General features: G+C 42.2%; 1 protein-coding gene across 1 annotated transcript in view; it reads right to left on the bottom strand.

The window, feature by feature from the left end:
- DNAH9 (dynein axonemal heavy chain 9) overlaps positions 1 to 21,989 on the bottom strand; it is a 306,203-nt gene that overhangs the window by 100,388 nt on the left and 183,826 nt on the right. The window contains exons 46-49 of the mRNA XM_069483261.1: positions 15,780 to 15,922; positions 15,253 to 15,414; positions 14,850 to 15,083; positions 5,012 to 5,272 (exon numbers count right to left, since the gene is read on the bottom strand). Coding sequence (XP_069339362.1) covers positions 5,012 to 5,272; positions 14,850 to 15,083; positions 15,253 to 15,414; positions 15,780 to 15,922 — 800 coding nt within the window. The remainder of the gene's footprint in view (positions 1 to 5,011; positions 5,273 to 14,849; positions 15,084 to 15,252; positions 15,415 to 15,779; positions 15,923 to 21,989) is intronic.

The raw sequence follows: 21,989 nt of genomic DNA, 5'->3' as shown, positions 1-21,989 counted from the left end.
GCTATAGTGAATGATTGTAAATGATGCTGCAATAAACACGGGAGTGCAGATATATCTACGAGGCATTGATTTCATTTCCTGTGGGTATATACCCAGAAAAGGGGTTGCTGGGTCATATGCTATTTCTATTTTAATGTTTTGAGGAGCCTCTATACTGTTTTCCATAATGGCTGTACCAATTTACATCCCCCAACAGTACACAAGGGTTCCCTTTTCTCTACACTCTCACCAACACTTTTTATTTTGTATAGGAAATTTGTGAAGAAAGGAGATTTGACATGCTCTTATCAAACACACACACAAATATAACTATGTAAGGTGATGGATATATTAGTAGTAATATGACTGTAGTAATCATTTCATTATATATATGTATATCAAAACATCATGTTATATACCTTAAATATATACAATAAAAAAGGAGGGAAAGTAAGTTGGCAATATCCATTTGTATTTAAGATATATTTTATATGTGCATTATTACAAACATAAGTGTGTAGAAAAATTGCTGGAATAGATATACCCCAAATTATTACAGTTCTGTTTTGGGAGAGAACTGGGGCTGCAGTGGAAAATAAGGGTGGGTTTACATTGACCCTCTATACTATTTGAATTATTTTTAACAATAAAAATGCTATTACCTACTATTTGTATAAGAAAAAATAGTTCACTATAAAAAATGCATGTGGAATAAATAGAAAATTCCAAGTAACTTTGTGTGTCTGGGAGGAGGGGAGGCCATAAAATTGCAAGATAAACCATTCCTAAATTAAGGCAGAAAAACTTATATTGGATTTATTTCAGTTCATCTATAAAAACAAAATAAAACTGACAAAATGGAGACTTAAAATGTGCAGAGACTTACTACCAAGCTCTGATTTACAGGCATTCTTTATGTATTAACTAAAGATTTATTGTTAACTTTGAAAATGATGAGAACACAGGGAAATAATCTCTAAATACCAGAGCTCTGTGAGTGCAGAAGAGTTTGAGGATAGTCCAGGAGTCCTCGGGTTCCTGAAGCAACACTCGTCCTTACTACATGTGGTGCGCTCTGGTCCAGTCTAGCCCATCAAAAGACCCAAATGGTGTCTGAGGCCCATTAGTTGGTCGCAGCCTGTGGAGTATAAACGCTGGGCTACGGTTCAGCTTCTTAGTGATGCCACGGGACCGCTAATGGTCTTGCTCAACTCACCTTTAGAGCCTCCCTCCACAGCACCTTCTGAGGCACCCACAGCTCAGACACACCACACCTGTTCATGCATCCAGGTCTCTGCAATGACCGTTCAATCCGGGGATATTCTTTTCCAGCACTTTCTCCATGTAGGAAAGTCCTCGTCCTCATAGTATTTGCTTAATGGGCTTTCTCTTCCCTGTTTCCTACCTGGTCAGGCAGTTAGCTACATCTTCTGCGCTCTCAAGTCATTGAAAATTTTTAAGTTTGATTTCTGTTAATGTAACACACACACATCGTTTGCAAACTCTAATAGAGCTATACGGCTTGGAACAAAACTCCTGTTCACATCACCCCAACTCCAGCTCCCTAGAAGCCGCCACTTACACAATCTCTTCCTTCATTGCCTCTAGATTTCCCTCCTGATCAATAAGGAACATGCTTATGCTACTACTTTTTCCATTTTAGACATTATCAAGTGTCTTCCTACTATAGAGTGTGAGTATTTTGTTATTTCTACTGACCTCCTTTCCCTCTCAATGGCCCCCCGTAATGGTTATACCAAATTTTTAGTTAAATTAACATTCAGTATGTACATGATTATGATTATAAATATTGTTCACCTTGGATTATATTTTCATTCTTGTATACCTTTTTCCCCCTGAAATTAATGAAAACCTTTATTGTTTGTTCCCTGGTAAGGTGACTTTTGGGCGAAGACCTGAGAGAAGAAGAGCAGGGAACCGGGGGGTAGCTGCGGGACGAGCGTTCCACGAAGAGGCAATCGCTGGGTGGGACTGTGCTTGGGGTGTTGGAGACACAGCAAGAAGGTCCATGTGGGTGGAATAGAAGGACCAGAGAAGAGTAGTAACCGGAGCAGTTGAAGAGGATGCACAGGCAAGATTGTGGAGGGCCCTGTAGGCCCTGGTGCTGTCTTTGCATCTTATTCTGAATGTGATGAGGCATCCCTCTAAACAGAGGGATAACATGGTCAAACTTCTGTTTTAACAAAGATTACTCAGACTCCTGTCATGGGTAAAGGCAGCGTTGGAGCAAGGCTGGAAAGAAAGAGACCAACTGAGCGGCTACTGCAATAGGCTGAGGAAGAGATGAGGGTAGCTTAGATCCCAGTGACAGTAGAGAGAATATAAAGCGTTTGAATTCTGGGTATCTTTTGAAAGTCATTTGCTAGTAGATTAAATGGGAGTGTCAGATAAAGAACCTGTTAATTCCGGTTTGTCCCTTTCTTGGTAATAGGGAAAATAAACTGAGGGACCAAGAACTTCATGACTTGTGCCAAGACACACAGTTAGAGGAAAGCACCTATCATATTGCCTGGCACATAGTACGCACTCATTAAAAATGGGTTTCACTTCCATTGTGACAGTGGTGTCTGGACTTCAAATCCAGTGCTATTTTCAAAATCCTATCTCATTGCTTCTTGAGTTACATGACTATGTTTATTTCAATCAATCAATCAACCAATAACTTAACCAAAAGTATCTATGAGTGTTCACTTGTTTCCAGTTTCGTGGGAACAGAAGTGATTACTGATTATAACAATATAAACAACAAAACCAACAACAACAAATATTTACTGAGTAGCTACCATCTATTAGCCGCCTTTCATACACTATCTCATTTAAGCCTTATAACAATGTGATGGGGACTATATTACTATTACTTTCAATTTACAGACAAGGAAACATAGACCCAGAGAAGATAAAATCATTCCCAGAGCCACACGGTTAGTGAAGAGTGCAGCCAGTATTTGGACTCAGGTCATCTTTGGAAATATAAAGCCTGTGTCAAAAGATCTTATGAAAACCATTAGTCTTCTTGGCAAGAAATAATCAGTGAACAAGATGCGAGGAGTGTATAAATAAAATGGTTCCATATTTTGTGTTCTGGAAATCAGAAAGAGAAGAGATTGATCTGGAATGTAAGTTTGGTTTTGAAATATGGGTAGGGATGGAATAAAATGAAAGGAGAAGGAGTCCTGGATAGTGAGGAGGGTGGGGACAGTTTGATCAAAGGCCTGCAGGTTGAAATCAGTGAGGGCTGGGGAGGAGCCTGGCCTGGCTGTGTAGAAAGGTTCAGAGGTGGTGGCGTGGGTGGGCCCAGCCTCCAATTCCTGGCCTACCCAACAATATAGCAAGTTCCTAATGGAGAAATCCTGTGTTTTATGTTGAGGTAGAGGCCCGTTTAAGGGCTTTATTAGCCCTGGACATGCTTACTTTTAGGGGTTCTCCCACCCCACATCATAAAAAATAATAAAATGCACTCACATCTTGCATTAAATATAATTTTTATATAATCATACGTAACAGGATTTTACAATGTTCCTAGTTTAATCTCAGTTTTGCTGAGGTCCTGAGCCAATAGATGCTGCCTTCCAAAGTGTGAGCTGTATGGTGATTACGCAGAACTAATTTAAAGAAGTTTTCAGAAGACTTTATTTTTGACTTTTAAACCCTTCACCCTCCTTGGGGATATAAAGGAGTGAGGAATTTGGAGAAGAAGAGGGAACTTCTAGTGAGAATTGTTGGTGAGTCCTACCCACTCTGCCTTTAAGGGAGGATGTCAGGTAGCTACTCCTTTGGGGCTTTAAGGAGACTGATCAGTGAGCTTCATATGTTTCCCCTGCAGTTTGAGTGACACAGTGACCCCAGAAATGTAGAATGTGTAAGAGTAGCTGGCTAGCCCCCAGATAGCGGAGCTAGGGAGAGAATGCTGCCTTGGATAGCCAACACTCTCAGAGCTTGTTTGGGGAAAGGAGAGACAGATGTCCCCAGTGGACCAGAGGCAAGCCACTTGCATGACTGAGCTGCTATAGGTTGTCTTAGATTCTGCCCAAGTGGTTCATCTGAATGGGGTAAGGGAATTGCTAGACTCTCCAGAGAAGCAGGAGAAAGCAATCTGTAAGGGTGAGGTCCCCAGTGACTGGGGGGGGGGGGTCTCCAAAAAACCTACTTGGTTATCCCAATAGAAACAGGTCAGCTCTTGGCCCAACTCTGATGCCAACTCATCGTGACATGAATCTGACTGCCCCCCTTTGTTTCCCTTCCACCCTTGCCTCTCAACCACAGCTATAAATGGGAAAGATGGTTAATTGTGAAAAATGAGAAAAGAAAGAAGTAGCTATCCACCTGCCCTCCCTCTCTTCCTCTCAGAGTAAATTTAAAGGGAACCAAAATAAAATGGCCCCACGCATGCATCTCAAGCCATGCTTGTTCCACCACGTTATGTATTTGAGTTGAATCTAGTTGACACACAGTTATATTGCTGCCACTTAATTGAATACTTAATACCTTTGATTTTGTAGATTTAAAAAAAATATATTTAGAAGCCAGCACCTCATTTTAGTCTTATATCTTGCACATTTAAGATAAGGGCTTTAAACAGCTCGTGTGTCCTATAGAACCTAGTGGGCAAATGGCCCTGGGTTACCATAGCAGGAATGTCTCTGGGATTGGATTATGCAGATGTGAGTTCAAGTTCTGGCTCTAATGTTTAAGTCTGTGACTCAGGGCAAGTCAGGCCTCCTCTCTGGGTCTTGGTTTTCTCATCTGTGAAGTGAGGAGGTCAGACTAGTTGACCGTTCATGTACTGGTTGGTTCTAAGAGTCACATCTCCGGGATTTCATTGGCACCTAATGGAACCTAACAGATAGTTAAAATAAACATTTGTTTGCTTAATGAATAAACCAGGGACAGCTGGGGCCCGCCCTAACCCCTCCCAATCTTGCCCTGGCATCTCTGAGGAACAGCAGGGGCTGAGCGATCTCTGGGCCGTCTGTCCCTGGGGGTGAGCAGTCGCGGCCAGCTGTCCTCCTACCTTGTTGAGGGTGTTGAGAGCAGCCTGAGCTGCCGTGAGTGCCGGCTCGGCCTTGGCCAGGTCCTCCTCACAGTCCTTCTGCTTCTGCTTCACCTCCAGCATCATGAGGGCCACCCTCTGCTCCTCCTCGTCCGCGAGGGCTTTCTCTCTGCTCACCTTATCCGTTTCCACGCCCACCACCTGGATCAGTTTGTCTGCATCTTCATTCTTCTGCTTCAGCTCCACTTCCTGGGCCGCCAGCTTGGCTTTCAGAGCATCCACCTGCATCAGAGAAGCCGGGGCTTATCAGGAGCGGTGACCAGAGAGACGGCAGGCAGAGACCTGGAGCCCAACTCTGCAGAGCAGAACAGATGACGACTTCTGATGCCAAGGCACAAAGCTATGTTCTAAGGTGAGACCAAGCTCCCTGACCTGGGAAAGGAAAGGGACACTGGACATCTCCTCCTCTCCACAGTAAATGTGCTGAATATTCCAAACAACACCTGTCTCGGCCTTTCTTCTTGATGCCCGAATGACCTGGGCTGCTTCTCGCTGACGCTGGTGCCTATGTCTTATAGAATTTCTTGTGCCTAACATAACCCTTTTTATACGGCAGGCCCTTAATAAAGATCAGTCACTGTTTAATTAAAATTGGCCAATGTGGAGTGGGCCCAGGATTTAGCAAGATGAAAAAATGGAATGTCTACTTTGCATCCTTAGAGTGTGAATATACAAATGGACATATATAAAAACCGAACTCTGACCCACACGTCTGCAGCACCTGCCCAGGAGACTGGCCCACTACCTACAACAGCTCAGGAAGCAAGCCTGCTGTCAGCCAGACTCATAGGGAGTGGACTATCCCTAGTAACAACCCAGCTAGACAGACAATAACTCCTACAGCAATTGGCCCGAAATGGCCAGGACTTGACCGATAATGAACAACTTCCTTAATTTGTTATCCCTGCTTCCAACTTTGGACCAACCAGAGAAATCCAGACATGCTCCCGTAAGCAATCACATGGGATGCCCAACTCTAGTGAGCCCGTCACCACTTCCCCACGTGGACGGCCCCCAGGCAGGGCACGCCTGAAGGCTCCCCCTTCTTCACTACAAAGCTTTCCTTCCCGGTTTCTTGCCTGCTTTTGAGTATCTGCTAAACACAAGTGATGGTGGCTGACTCTCTTGCAAGCTCAGAATAAGTAGCCTTTGATTGTTCTCATTTTGTTGTCTTAATTTTTTTACACAATTTTTACTAGAAATAGATGACCAGATTAAGTGGCACAACAAAAATTCCAATGGCCCAGGCCAACCGATCCCCCATCCAGCCTCTGAAGTCACATGTCGTCTGTAGGTGGTAATGAAGTGATGGGAACGTCAGCACCTGGGAAACCGTTTATTTGTCTCATGCGCTGGAGAGAGAAGAATGATTTTCTGTCTACAGATCAGCAGAGCACGGTGATTCTCAGAGTGTGCTCTGAGAATTGGAACCACAGCATAAGCATCACCGTGGAACTGGTCAGAAATGCAAATTCCTAGGCCCTAATCTAGAAATACTGAATCAGAAACTCTGGGGCGGGGCCCAGCAATCTGTGTTTCAGCTGTGATTCTGGTCCCCATCTAGGTTTGAGAACCTCTGGCCCAGGGGAATGGACTTTTCAAATGCAAAGAGAAGACAGAGACCTGTTTATTTCTGGAAAGTAAAAAGGTCATTTGTATTTGCAATATGGCCCATAAACTTTACATTCCAGAATGACCTCTTGCCTCTCATTTTCCTGCAGTCTATTTCACTTGACAACCAAAGATCACTTCAGAGCTCCTGGAACATGTCAAACAGATTCAAATGCTTTATGATGCAAAATGCACAAGGGGAAAATAAAACTGAGGCTTAGACGCTGCTGATAATTCCCTTTTCATGGCAGATCAAAAGAAAAGGAAAGGGAAAAAAAGAGAATGCTCTTTAATTTTGTGTATTCATAGAAACGGGAGCCTTGCGTTAACCTCAGACGAAGGCCTGCTCCCTAGAACTCGTCTTATATTCACATGTTGGAAGGTTAATCCGTTTCCATCTCCCCTTGTTCAGCTGCAGAGAGTTATTTCTACAAGGACAAAGATGCAATTGTAAATCAAAATGATTGAGCCGCACAATCACTCCAGTCAGCAAACACACCAGTAACTTTTTGTTCCTTTTTAAATCTTGAGAGATTTGAGAAAATTGAAGTGTTTTTGTTTTTTTTTATTTTAAATTTTTGGTGGTTGTTGTGTTGATTGCAGATATGGCTTATGACCTCAGGCCCAAGGTAAATAATTCCCAGCACTGTGAATAGGAGCTTTGTAGTTCTTAAGCTGTGACACGGAGTGACAGGAGGGTCCCAGCAGTAGGAATTAGGCTGTTCCCAACCCGGCTATAGAGAAGGCACAACTCAAGTTCATTTTATGGTTCTTCTGCAATGGAATAGGAACTTGAAATAGGTCAGTTTAAATATTTCTCTTTTCTTTCTGCATTTTTAAAAACATTTGAGCCACACTTTGGATCTCTCCTTATACAGACACCCCCAAAGCTGGGTGAGAAGTATAAGAGGGAGAGTGTCACAGACACAGAGGAGACCCTTTTCCTGCCCTGCTGGCTTCCTGAATCACTGTCACGTACGGTAAGTGACTGGTGCCGAGTTGGCTAACAACACAGTGGTGACGGGCAGCTCTCCCTTCTGCAAGAACAAGGACATGATGCTAAAGAGCGTGGTCAGGCTGCCCAGGATTTTTCTCCAGAGTTCCAGAGCTCTTTGAGAGTGAAGTTGAAAAGAAATTAGAAGAACTGAGAATGTGTATTTTCTGGGACAAAAGTGCATGTGTTTTCCCAGCATTGCCTATAGGGGAGAACTGTTTTTGGGGAAAGAGGTGATCACATCACCAGTTCCCAGAGAAGGAGAGGAAGCCCAGGGCAATCCGAAGCAATAAATACTCCACTGAGGGTTAGAGGCTGCTACAGCTTGGATACTTGACCCTCCAAACCTTGTGTTGAAATTTGATCCCCAATGTTGGAGGTGGGAACTAATGGGACACATTTGGGTCATGAGGGTGGATCTCCCATGATAGACTAATGCCCTCCCTGGTAGCGGGGTAAGTGGATTCTCACTCTATTCCCATGAGAGCTGATTATTATAAAGAGCCTGGCACCTCCCTCTCCTCTCTCTCTGTCCTTCTTTCTTGCTCCCTTCGCCTTCCACCACCAGTGGAAGCAGCCTGAAGCCCTCACCAGAAGCAGATGCTGGTGCCGTGCTTCTTGTACAGCCTGTAGAAACAGGAGCTTAATGGATCTCTTTTCTTGATAAATTACCCAGCCTCAGTTATCTCTTTATAGCAACACAAATGGACTAAGACAGGGGCCTAGAGATATTGTCCTGCCTCCTCTGTGTCCATGTAGTCACCCAACACTTTCTGATAGAAATTTGGATTTCCAGGAAGCTCTCCTCTTAGGTACAGTTGTTTCCCGTCTATATTTGTTATGTTTGCCTGCCCAATAAACACTGTTCACTCCCATTCTAGCAACGTAGCTAGAGTTTCCTTTGGAGAACTCCCCCTGCCCAAGTCCTTACAGTTTGGGTGGGGTTTGTTCCAGTTGTCATGTGACCCTGGCTTGGCCAACGAGAGTATCCGAGTCACAGAGGTTGTTCAGCCATGACCATGGGCCAACCGAGATGTACAGGATACTTGTGAGTATCCAGCTTCAGCTTTGTCCAAATTAAACTCTACCTCTGACTTTTCAGTTACAGGATCCAATTCATTTCTTTTTATTTTGTTTTGTTGTTTTACCTAAGTTAGGTTGGATTTCAGTCAGTTGTCACCAAGTGTCTTGATAACGATATCATGTTATCTCAAGATTGTGTCTCTCTCACATCTGTCCCTCCCCCTCCCTTCCTGTCTTCCCTTCCTTTCTTTCTTTTTTGCTTTCCTTCTTCTTGCTCAATGAATTTGAGTTATATTATTTTTTCACTTGCAACCAAAAGAATCCTCACTAATACATCATCATAAATTATTAAGCTGTTGGCTTCTGGTAAGTTTGATGGTCTGAGACTATTTGAAAACCTTAAGCTGAATTTAAAAGTTTCCGGATTAAGACTTGTGGATTAAATCCTGTATGTAGGGCATTGACGATGGCCATTAGTCCATTTATGAATATTTCTTCAGTCCCACATCCTCCCCTTCCTCATGAATACGCCCGAGTCAGATGCAGAAGCTCTGAATGGTACCAGTGAGGCTCAAGTGAGGCCCAAGTCAGGGCTGGGGGCCCTGATGGTGCCAACAGAAAGGGCACAATTGCACCAACTGTGACGACTTCAGCTGATGCTGACATAAAGATAGAAATGCCGCCTAAAGACCCAGTAGGACCAGCCACCTGTCGTCAGAGCCAGTGAGAACTGGGGTCACACCAGAATGTTTCATCAGCTACCTTCTGAAACCTGACACCATCCCAGAGAGGAGAAGGAGGAAAAGACCCTTCAGAGGGAAATGACCTTGAGGTAGTTTGAACTCTGAACTGACCACCCTCCAAAGACTGAGTTTTTAACCTGAAGTGACCAAATCAGGCTAAAATGCAAGATTCAGAGCTTTCTACCCTTAAATGAATAAGATGGATCCAGAGCTAAGTTGAATTCAGTTACAGAAAAATAAAGTTATATTTCTGATCAGCTCTAAGCATGAAATTATAAGTCTAAGGTTTATGAAGTTTCTTGTATAATTGCTAATTTTGTCATTATTACAATTAACATTACTACTTCTAATACAACTATTATTGCTAAATAAATCTGTGTTGTGTCTGAGCCACGGCTGTCAGATTCATTTAGCCTACTCCCACCAGATTATGAGCACTGAAGACTGTCATGGTTAAGTAGTAACATACCAGTACAATATAATTCATTACCCTTATACCAATATTATGATAGTATACTTCAGTCTTTTTTTTTTTTAACCAAAGGAACGATTGCAGATGAAGACTTTATACCAGAGTGAGAAACCCCAGATACTGTTTTTACTAGAAGAATCACCATTATACCAGCAATAAGTATTTATGGCATAAACACCATGTGCACAGTATTGCCAAGAGTCATTCTCCACTTCCATTCTGAGCTCATAGGTGATTTTAGAACTGTTCACTCATTTATTTGCCTACCCATCCATCATCTCACTTATCCATTTATTCATTCATTTATAGAACACCTACTATGTGCCAGTCCCTGATGATAAAAGATAAACGAGCCCTGGTCTCTGCTCTTGAAGGACTGGTAATAATATAGCATGACAATGTGCAGAGGATGGACATAATTCAAGGATGGAACCACAGAGAAGAGAATGCATAACTTCTCAGAGCTTAGAAAGGGCTTCAGGGGAGGGCAGCAAACTGTTTAGGTCTTGGCAGTGGTAAGCTGACAAGGTGGGGGCATGTATAAAACCACAGAGATGTGAACTAGTTGTGGAATTTTGGGGGAACTGCAGATAGTACTGTTAGACTCCGGGGTACAGTGTGGTAGAACCAAGGAAGGAAGAGATGGTGCAGTATATGCAGAGAGTGCTAGTCCAGGGCGCCACCAGTGTACGGCCAGGGAGACTAAGCTGGATGGTGCTCATTCAGTAATTTATTCACACAACAAATATTTAACGAGTGCCCACTCTGTCTAGGGCAGTGTATCAGGCTCTTGGGCTACAATAAAGACAAAGATCTTGTATATAATGGATGGAGATAGGTAAAAAACAGTAAGCACAACAACTAAACACATTATGAAGTATGGCAGATGAGAGGTAAGTGCTATGGGAAAATGATGAAACAGTGGGATCAGGAGATCAGGAGTGGAGAGGGGTTGCAATTTAAAATGGGGCCATCTGGGTAGGATTCACTGAGAAGGAGGCATCTGAGCAAAGAATGAAGCCACAGGGAGCTCAGGTAGAGGGAACAGCCGATGCAAAGGCCTGGTGTGTCTGAGGAGAGAGCAGAAAGACAGTGTGGCAGAGAGGCATGTCACAAGAAGGGAGCAGGCAGGGCTGGCCAGGAGCCTTGGGAGCCACTGGGATGAGGGACATGGGGGCCATTGCAAGGATTTGAGCAGGAGAGTGACGTCGTATGGTTTATGTCTTAAACTGATCACTCTGGCTGCTTAGCTGATGACAGACTACTGGGGGGCAAAGGTGGAAGCAGACAGTTAGAGGGGTAACCCAGCTATCCAGGGAGAAGATGTCAGTGGCTCAGACTGAGGTAGGGGCAGGGAAGACAGTGAGACATGGTGGGATTCTGGGGCCGATTTTGAAGTTAGAGCCGACAGTGACTTTCGGATGGTTTGGGCATGGGTGTGATAGAAGGAGAGAAGTGAGCAGAGTCCAGGATATCCCCAGGGATTTTGGCCTGAGTGGATGATGCAAGAGGTAGTGGGTGATGCAGGATGGGGAGTTCAGTTTATGCAAATCATCCATGCGAGAAGTGTCTAAATCTGGACGTTTAGAATGGGAGTACAGCGAGAGGGACAGATCTGAGGGATATTTAGAAAACACATAGAACTTGTTAATTTTTAAATGTGGGAAGTGAGAGAAGGGGAAGAGTCCAAGGTAACCCCCCAGTTTCCGGCCCAGGGAACTGGGGAAATAGAAGTAGAGGCTACAGAAGGAGAAGATGGTTTTCTGTGGTTTCAGATACGAAATCTGATGCCAGGACTTGGAAGAATTCTCCGCTAACTATGTGCAGACAGAGCGGGAGTCACCTAAGGGTATAACCAGGAATCTCCTTGCTAGTTAGAGGTCACCTAAAACAGGAACACAAACATTGTGCTTTCTACAGGGTCTGCTCAAAGACTCAGTATCTGTACTGTAAAATAAAAACAAAATCCTAAGCCCACCTACTGACTGAACAGACCCCCTCTTGGTCAAGGGGACCCCAGAAAAACACTAACACTGAGTTTCTGTCCATGACGGAAAGGGAGGTCAGACACGCCTCGTTAATCCCTCCCTTTTGGAGTTTAAACACGACTGACCAACATTAATGTGAAAATAGAGATCATAAGACAGACAAAACAGACTCTTTGTGGCAATAAGATACCAAATTACAAACAAGACCTAAGACCATGGAAGCCAAGGGTTAAGTCATGCCTCACAATCCATAAAATCTAGTTAAATGCACCTTTTTTTTGCTGGCGTGGTATCACATAACAGTAGCAGGCTCCCTTACCTTAATTTAGGCATCCTTCCTACTGACTCCAAAGTCTTAGGCAATGCTTAACTCTCTCAACCAATTGCCAGTTAAAGAATCTGTAAACCCACCTATGACTTGCAAGCCCCTCACTTCAAGATACCCCACCTCTTCAGGCTGAACCAATGTATATACCATACATATATTGATTTATGTCTTTGCCTGTGACTTCTGCCTCCCTGAAATGTATAAAACCAAACTCTAATCCAACCACCTCGGGATCACTTACTCAAAGCTTCTTTGGCTTGTGTATCCCTGGGCCACGATCACTCGTATTTTCTCAGAATAAACCTCTTTAAACTATTTTGCAGAGTTTGGTTTATTTCTGTGAACAGTACAGAATAGAATACTGGGGTCTGCTCTGTGAGAGGTGAGCATATCTTTGTCATCTCTTACTCCCTGGCAATCATCCTTTACATACACGGATCAGTGATTCCCAGAGGACGAGTGGGTAGGGGTAGAATAGGGGCTGGTGGGGATGTAGAATGTTCTGAGGGCACTGCAGGTGGTGAGGAGAGAAAGGAAGAGGAAGAAGTAGGAGATGTCTTAAAACAAATCTGGTGGGACTGCATTCTGAAACTGTGTTCCATGCTGTTTGCTACAAGTTCAGAGACTGGGAGAAACTGAAAGTGATCAGGAGAGAAGATGCTGCCTTTCTATGGCAAAGGTGCACACCAGGTAAACCGCTAGGACCTAGACTTGCATCTGTATACGTCACCCTGCCCTGAACTACAGCCCTAAGAAGGGGTTTTGGTCATGACACAAATGGAAAGACCATAGTGTCACAGACAATTTGCACATGCCATTAGTTGGCAAACATTGAGTTTGAACTGATCTCACCTTGCCTGAAGGTAATTAAAGAAAAAGAAAAGGTCCGTCTAAAAGCACAGAACAAGGAAAAGAATCACGTCTAGAAGATGAAGAAGAAGAACACAGCTCTGAGAATGATCTGTGACTGGACCTAAAAACAAAACCATGAAGGAACCTGTCTGGCATCATCAGAGTGGTTTCTATGAAATAATTGCAGAAAAACAGGCTGAAATAAGAAAGCAATAGGATGCATTGAAAAAGGAAAAGGATACAAACAACGAGGAAGGGTTGTTAGGAAATTAAAAATGCAATAGCATAATTAAAGTCTTCACTGCAAGCCTACGAGGCAGAAGCAATATTACACACTATTATGTTAGTGCTGGTGAGGATAAACTTGAAAAACTTTCCTAGAATGCAGAGAAAAAGGTCAAAGGGATGAAAGCAACACATGAGAACATAATAGCTCTGGGCATGGGGACCCCATCCGGCTCCTAGAGGAGAGGCCAGACCAGATGGACAAAACCGTATAATAGAAGGAAAATTTCCAGGGCAGAAGAAAGACTATGTGTACAGATTGCAAGAGCTCACTGCACCCCACTAAATGAACTTAAGTCCTTTAGGTTTATTACAGTTCTGGATCAGGAAACTGAAGTGGGGAAAAAGGACAAGTCAAAAGGAGAAAGTTCAATAGAGCAATTCCAAAGGCAAAATTCTGAGCAAATGAAAGGCTTCTACATCGACAGGAACATGTGATGTCCAAGAATTAAGTGGATCACAATGTTAGTGTAATTGTGCAGTTTCATGAAATTTCACCACCCTAATGAGAGGCCGGCCCTGCTGCTGGCAGACAGAGAGCAGAAAGGGGCCGTTGAGGGAGCAGCAACGCTTGATGGCGGGAGCAGGGGTAAGGCAGGTGCCAGAGTTGCCCCAGCTCTCAAGGGAAGATTAGCAGATGGACTGAAATAAGCTTGTTTCACCTGAAAGAGTAAAGGGAAAAATGTAACAGGGAATCTTCTTATGATGGCTACTTAGAAATAGATGAGAAAATGCAGGAAATAAGACAGGATTTGTTGAAGAAGTGAGGTTCCAATGGCTCTTTGACAGATAATACAGGAAGGCAAGAGAAACAAAAGAAAATTGGTATAATCCTGCAATCCTTGCCCGTTTCTCTCCATCATTCATTTCTTTTGGTTTTGAAGATGGAAGGGAAGAGAACTGGAGAGGAAAGGAAAGCAGAGGAAAAGAAGGAGATTGGCCAGGTGCGGTGGCTCACACCTGTAATCCCAGCACTTTGGGAGGCTAAGGTGGGAGGATTGCTTGAGGCCAGGAGTTCGAGGCTTCAGTGAGCTATGATGAGGCCAGTGCACTCCAGCCTGGGCAACAAAGTGAGACCCCATCTCCACCAAAAGGTAAGAAAATTTAGCCAGACGTGGTGGCATGCCTATAGTCACAGCTACTTGGGAGGCTGAGGTAGGAGGATTGCTTGAGGCCAGGAGTTGGAGGCTTTTGACACCACTGCACTCCAGCCTGGGCAACAGAGGGCGTCCCTGTCTAAAAAGAAAAAGAAAGAAAAGGAGGAGAGATTGCAATCACAAGGAGGTAGAAAGAAAGAGAAGAGGTGCTTCAGGGGATTAGAGGATTCCAGCATGAATGAGAGGAGCAGATCAGCCCTGAGAGTGAGGACGTGCCCTTCTGCTGAGGGAGCTCAGCTGTAACTTTTGGTACCGTTTCTGATGACAGGGGAAACCAGAGATGATTTGCAGATATTGATTGTGACCCTCCAGTGCCCTGTGGGCAGCAGAGCGGCACGTGGCTCACCTGGGCGGAGGTGCTGTGCAGCTTCAGCAGTCCGTTCTCCAGCCGCTCCATCCTGGACTTGAGCTCTTTTCCGTTCCTGTGCAACAAGCTCTGGTAGAGTCTGATGAACTCCAGGAAGGATTTGGGGGTTGTGTAGTTGTGGCGCTGCTCGTTGCTCAGATAGGACTGGGATGTTTGGTTGACACTCGTGTGGACAAAGGCCATGAACTTGCTAATGGACTGCTTTACTGTGGGCTGAAATCAAAGAGCAGGAAGTAAAGAGACCTCATTCCTTCACCGCATGGAAAGTTGTGCCCCAGCAACTCTATCTAAGCTGGATCTTTAACCCTGACATTCTGGACATGGAATTCCTTGTACCCTCAGGTGGGAAGGACCTTTAGGAGTACCTCCTTCTCCCTCGCACCTCAATGCTCTCTGTGTCCTGCAGGAAGCGGAGGCTGACAGACTCCAGCGCCTGCCGAGGCCACTCGTGGAACCAGTCGATGGCCGTGCAGTTCACGATGGCTGGGAACTTCCTGCTGCGGACCCTCAGCTTGTTCCCCACAGGGGAGAAACAGAGAGTCACCTGAGAAGTCAGAAGGGTGGGGAGGACCAAGAAAGTATCAGAGAAATACTCACAGAGAGGCAGACATGGTGTGAGGTTCTTATCTCCAGAAAATGGAGAAGTTCCTCCAATGGAGGCAAACTGTGTAAGTGCTAGCCAGCCTTTCCACCAACTCAGCAGGGATGCTGGGACTGCACAATGCAAGAGGGAGGCTTCTGACCAGAGAGCAGATGACAGGGGCATCTTTGCAATGGTGCTGAGAGGGGCACTGCACCCCTACCGCCCACTCCCAAGACAGTCAGAGGACAGCCGTGTCCAAAATATCAGTAGGAGCTTCCATGAACCATCCCTGGCCCCTGTCTACCCCTGTCAGTGACCCTCTTTACCTTCAGTTGTCGCCGGACTCGATCTATAAAGAACTTCCAGCAGTTCTCTCTGGTGTCAACCAGACCTTGGCTCTTGACTTCATTCCTCATGTTGCTTATGATGTTTTCAACTTCATCATCAGAGTAGAGATCTGGGATCTCCCCTGGGAAAAAAATGCAGCACAGATGGGCCACTCTGGCATCTTGCCAAATGACACAAATAGACATGGGAGGTTATCTAACCTTGGGACACAGGTCTTTTGGTTTTTTTTTTTTTTTAGACAGAGTCTCACTGTTGCCCAGGCTAGAGTGCCATGACATCAGCCTAGCTCACAGCAACCTCAAACTCCTAGGCTCAAGCAATCCTCCTGCCTCAGCCTCCCGAGTAGCTGGGACTACAGGCATGCACCACCATGCCCGGCTAATTTTTTCTATATATATTTTTAGTTGTCCATATAATTTCTTTCTATTTTTAGTAGAGACGGGGTCTCGCTCTTGCTCAGGCTGGTCTTGAACTCCTGAGCTCAAACGATGGTTTTTAGGCTATGTTCTACCTCTCCTGCTGGTGAAACTGAATAGACACTGTATCTACTCCAAACCCAGGGCAGGAGAATGAGCACATTAGTGGATGGAACAGGGTGTAGGCTCTTGTCCTGGGACAGGCAGTTGGTAACACAAGAGCCTTCAATTATCTTTTCTTCTTTTGTTTAAAACATTTCTTTACTAACTACTGTATTTTTGGCCTTTGTGTAAATTGTGCCCCTAAGGAGCTTAGTATTTAGTAGAAAATATAAAACAGATCTAAAATAGCTGTAAGACCGGGGCTGACAATGACCATAAGAAACATATAGATAAATCCATATATTTAAGAAGAGTGAGCTGTCACTTTTTATAAGAGAAGGGTAGAAAGCAGGGATGGCTTCATGGAATTTAATGTATGACATACTAAATCAATGGGGAAAAGATGAACTATTCAATATATGGTACTGTTTTAGGAAAACTGGGATCTGAAAAAAAATATGGCTGGATCCTTACCTCACACTGTACATTACAGTAAATTCCAAATGGAACCATGACTTAACTATGAAAAATAAAACCAGAAAAATAACAGAAAAAATGAGGGAAATACTATTGTAACCTCTGAATAGGGAAGGACTTTCTAATTCCAACTAATTCAGCCTACTTAAAAAAAATGTTTCATGCATAAAAATTGATAAATTTAATTGTATAAAATTTTTGAAAAAGGCTGGATGCAGGGGCTCACACCTGTAAATCCCAGCACTTTGGGAGGCCAAGGTGAGAGGATCGCTTGAGACTGGGAGTTCACAACGAACCTGGGCAACATAGTGAGACCCTGTCTCTACAAAAACTAAAAAAATCAGCTGGGCATGGTGGTGTGCACCTATAGTCCCAGCTACTCAGGAGACTGAGGCAGAAGGATTGTTTGAGGCTAGGAGTTCAAGGCTTCAGTGAGCTATGATCACACCACTGCACTCCAGCCTGGGTGACAAAGAAAGACTCTGTCTCTTAAAAAATAAAACAAAATAAAATAAGACAGAAAAACATTTTATAATGAAAATACCATAGGCAAAGTGTAGCAACAATAGGAAAGCACAAAGAACAAATTAAGAAAATGTTAATTTAGATCATAGTTAAATGGCTAATCTCCTTGATATGTAAAGAAATCCTCTACCAGTAAAGAAAAAAATCAATAATTCAATAGAAAGATGGGGTGAAGGATACGAAAAGAGAGTTCATAGTACAGGAGATAAAAATGTCCCGTGAATATATTAATAGTTGTTTAATCTCACTTGTAATAACAGAGACATAGCGTATACACCAAAACTACGCTTTAGTTGCTTTTTTGTTTGTACAACTCAGGTCGACACTATGAACAGACACTTAACCTTACTCATAACAGAAATGTATGTGAAAATTATGTCTAGTTATTTTTTTACAAGATTGGCAAAAATATGAAAGTTAGGTGAAACATTGCATTAATGAGGCAGTATATGAAAGTAAAATTATATGCTTAATCTCACTGATGAATAAAAATTTAAAAAATTCTAACTAAATGTATAAAAATCAATATATGATGAAGGAGCATAAATCCTATCTTGGATAAACTTTATTCTGGAAATGCAAGGATAGTTAAAATTCTAAAGGAAATCTATGAAAATAATTCACTACATTAATATGGATTAAAGAAGTAAAACAATATGACCATTGAAATAGATGCATAAAGTTTCTAAAAACTTGGTACATTAGGAGAAAATGAGATTTCTCTTAACCTGATAATAGATATCAATCCCAAGCTCAGAGCAAACATCATACCTAATAGTAAAATACTAAAATATTCCCTTTCAAATCAAGAACAAGACAAATAGGACTGCTATCAATGTTTCTATTCAAACATGGCATTCATTATGTAGGAGATCCCAGACTGTGTAAAAAGTTAAGAAAAAAAATAAAATGTATAAGGATAGTTAAGGAAGTAATAAAACTATTATGGTTCTATGTGGAAAACCTAAGAGAATATTCACATAAACAATCAGAACTCATAAGAGTATACAGCAATGTTTGCTGGATACAAAAATCAATATTGGAAATTAAATTGCATCTCTGTACTCCAGCAAAAAATGTTATTTTAGATAAAAGTTATTTAGAATACCAACAAAAACTATAAAGCAAGTAACTAATAAATATGTAAAAGGATGTGCAAGATCTTAATGCAAAAGCTATAGTATACTATTGAAGGGAACAAACAAAACCCTAAACAAATGGAGAGAAATACTGCATTCGTTGAGGCACGGTTCAGTATCACCACTATCACAAAGAGGTAACAGCAATAAAAAAATCAAATGAGTTGTTTTACAATTCTGAAAAGCATATTCTAAAAGTTATGTGGAAGAGCAAAGAGTAAAAAATAGCATCATTGAGGAAGAACCAGAAAGAGGAATTTGTTCTACCGAATATCAAGTCTCCTTGTAAAGCTATGCTAGTTAAAATAATGTGAAATTGATAGTGGGGTAAACAAATAAAACAGAGAGTGAATCACCTAGAAACAGATCCAGATATAAACAGGAAATTGATAATAAAAATCAAAAGGCAGACAAGAGATAGACTAATAAATAAGCAATGTTAAAATAATTCAACATTAACATATCAAATATAATTAGATCACTATACAAAAATAAATTCCAGGTGAATTAAGACATAAATCTGAAAAGTAAAACAGTGACAATTAAAAGTATAAAATACAGGCAATTATTTTGATGGCATTGGGATAGGACAAAATGAAACAGAGCACAAAAAGTACAAAGCAGAGAAAAAAGATTAAACTTTTACTACATTAAAAATCAATTGGCATGGCAAAATTCAGATGTAGACTTCAAAAAGATATTTACAACCCTATATAATGAAGAAAATATATCCAAAATATATGAAGAATGCTTACAAATCCATAAGAAAAAAGACAAATCAAGAGCCAAAGGGCAAAGTGCATAAATGGGCAACTCACAGAAAAGAGATAGGCATAAGTAATAAACATTTGAAGAGATACTCAATGTCACCAGTAAAAAGAGAAAGGAAAATAATGAGATTTCATTTCATTCTCACTGGCAAAAATTAATATGTCAGATAAACCAAGTGTGGGTGAGGTTAAGAAGAAACAGGTACTCATGCACTATTGGCTAGAGACTAAACCGTATAACCACTCTGGAGAGCAGTTTGTCACTTTTCAGTAAACTTGCAATGGTCATACCAGACAACCCAGCAATGTGGGACCTCTAGTAGAGAGACTCCTGCACATGCACAACAAAAGTTTCAATTTTGCGCCATTGTTCATAATTATATGGATGTTTCTTTTATTGCTTTCTGTAATGCTCAAAATATTTTGTAAAGAAACAGAGAAAAACATAAAGAAAAAAAAGTAAATGTGGGTGGTCAGAGTGCAAAAACTGTGAATTTTATGCTTTTTGAGAATTTTCTGTGGAAGAAGTTTCTGGGATTAGTGTTTGTCATTTCAAGTCACAGAAAGCTAATTAAAAATTTTTTTTCGGAAGGAGACAATGCATTATGTTTGAAAGCAGAGAAGAGGGAGAGTCAGAAATTGAAAGAAGAGATGTGATTGAGCAAAATTCTGAGTTAGGAACCAGGGTGGGCTTCTAGGTCAGATGGGAAAGTTGGCCTTGGAAAGGAGGAATGGTAATGTTGGAGGAAAGGAGAAAACTGCAAAGAAATAGAGACAGACTGTGATGGATAAAGGTAGCTGTGAGGCCCGTACTAAAAGATGCCAGTTTTCTCAAAGAAAGAGATGAGGTTGATGGAGGTAAGAATGCAGGAAGCATCGGTAGAGCTAAAAGCTGACAACACTGCATATGATGTGAAGGTGAATATGGTTTACTCCAGGATATTCTATGGGTATCGGAAAAGCAAATTTTTCACATTTCTAGAACAAGTCTTTAGGGAGCTATTGAGGCTATCAGGACCTGGAATCCTACACAAACACCCCTTTAAAGTTGTCCATACCCACATGCTTCTTCCCTCTTCCATAACTGAAATGTCAGCATCACAGAAGTATGAGGGCTGAAAGAAGTCACTGGGGCCACCTTACCACCCTACATCCTTTTGGACTTGGGTGAGGTCCTCGAAGGGAGCGGTTTGGCAAATGGTCTGTAACTAATCAGAGCAGCGGAAATTATGCTTCTAGCCGTCACTGAAGCTGCTGCACGTTCTGGAACTACTGCATCTGGAGAAAACTCATGCCAACTTTCCAGCAAATTCTGGTCTTCGTAGTTTGACAGACTAACCCAGCGAGCAGTCTCCTAAGAGGTTTATGCTCATTAGCCTTAATCATTTAAGGTCAAAATAAAAAAAAGAATTATCATGAAAGTGATCATTTACTTTCTTCCCTTAATTGTACAAATTGTACAAATATAGTTTACATTCTTTAATATATTTAATAGCACGCACGTAAAATACCCTGTACTATAATTTGTCAAAATCAAGATCTTACTAATGGAATAACACATTTCAGCTTCTTTTGATAAAAATAGGGTCAGAGGAAACTGCTAGGAAAATAAAATGATACTTAGCATGTGCTGAAAGTGTAAATGATAATATTTAATGACATATGAAAATTATGTGAAGTTAAAATTTTATGGCCTGTAAATAAAACTTTATTGGCCACAGCCATGCTCATTCATGTCCGTATTGTCTCTGGCTATTTCTGCTCTACAGTGACAGAGCTGAGTAGTTGCGACAGGGATCGTGTGGTCTGCAAAGCCTAAAATGTTTACTTTCTGATCCTTTGTAGAACAAGTTTGCTGATCCAGGTTTACTGACACCCTTACTGCCAAGATGTCGAAAGCACCTGGGCCACTTGGAGACATTTTCTAAGCTCACGTGACGCCGGTGTTCGTCACAAGATCCCCAGAACCTAGAAGAAGAAGACCGCTAGATGGAATGTCTGGGGCTGAACACCTCTGAAGTGGGAGCAAAGTATGCATTTTCAGATTTGTTCCTCTAATTCCTCCTGACGATACTGCTGTCACTTGTTGTGTGACGTAGGCAGTCATGCTGAAAGCAGGAAACTGAACTGCCAGAGAGGACTCTGTGATGTGAATGGAAGTAGAGGCTATTTAAAATAGTTGAAAAATTTCCTCCTGAGACCTAAAGTTGGGAAACCCTATTTCTGACTCCAAGCGCTTGCAGGCTTCACGCGGTAATTGAAATATTGTAATTTTTAATATTTTTGAGGCCAGACTAGTCACCATTGTCTCTATGTTAGTCTGGGATTCTTCAGAGGCCACGACTGCTTTTTGGGGAAGAGATCTGGATGATTTAACATGGTTCAGTTAGCTGGAGGTTCATCATAAAAAAGGCAAAACTAAGGATTAGATTCTCCATGAACTAGTTAGCTTCACACTGGCTTAAGGGCTTTGACCACCTCTAAGCTTGCTAGTTTTAAAAAACATGTCCCTGGTCTCAAGTGAGAAAAAGCAAGGGAGTGAGGTGGCTATTTCAGTACCCTGTCCTTTCTCCATTGGAAAACTTTCCAAAGCCCATGCCCAACAGTAATCTCTAACATGTGTAAGCTGGCACATCATTCTCATGATATTACCAACGTCAGTTTAAGAAATACCTCCTAAAAGTTAATTATTGGCCAGGAGATGTATTAAGTGCTGACAATATAAATAACGAAAAACCGTAGCCTCTACAGAGGCTTAT

Source organism: Eulemur rufifrons, chromosome 9, assembly GCF_041146395.1.
Source record: "Eulemur rufifrons isolate Redbay chromosome 9, OSU_ERuf_1, whole genome shotgun sequence".
NCBI classification, from domain to species: domain Eukaryota; kingdom Metazoa; phylum Chordata; class Mammalia; order Primates; family Lemuridae; genus Eulemur; species Eulemur rufifrons.
Note: the sequence above shows the minus strand (reverse complement) of the source record. Positions and strands in the feature narration are given on the sequence as shown.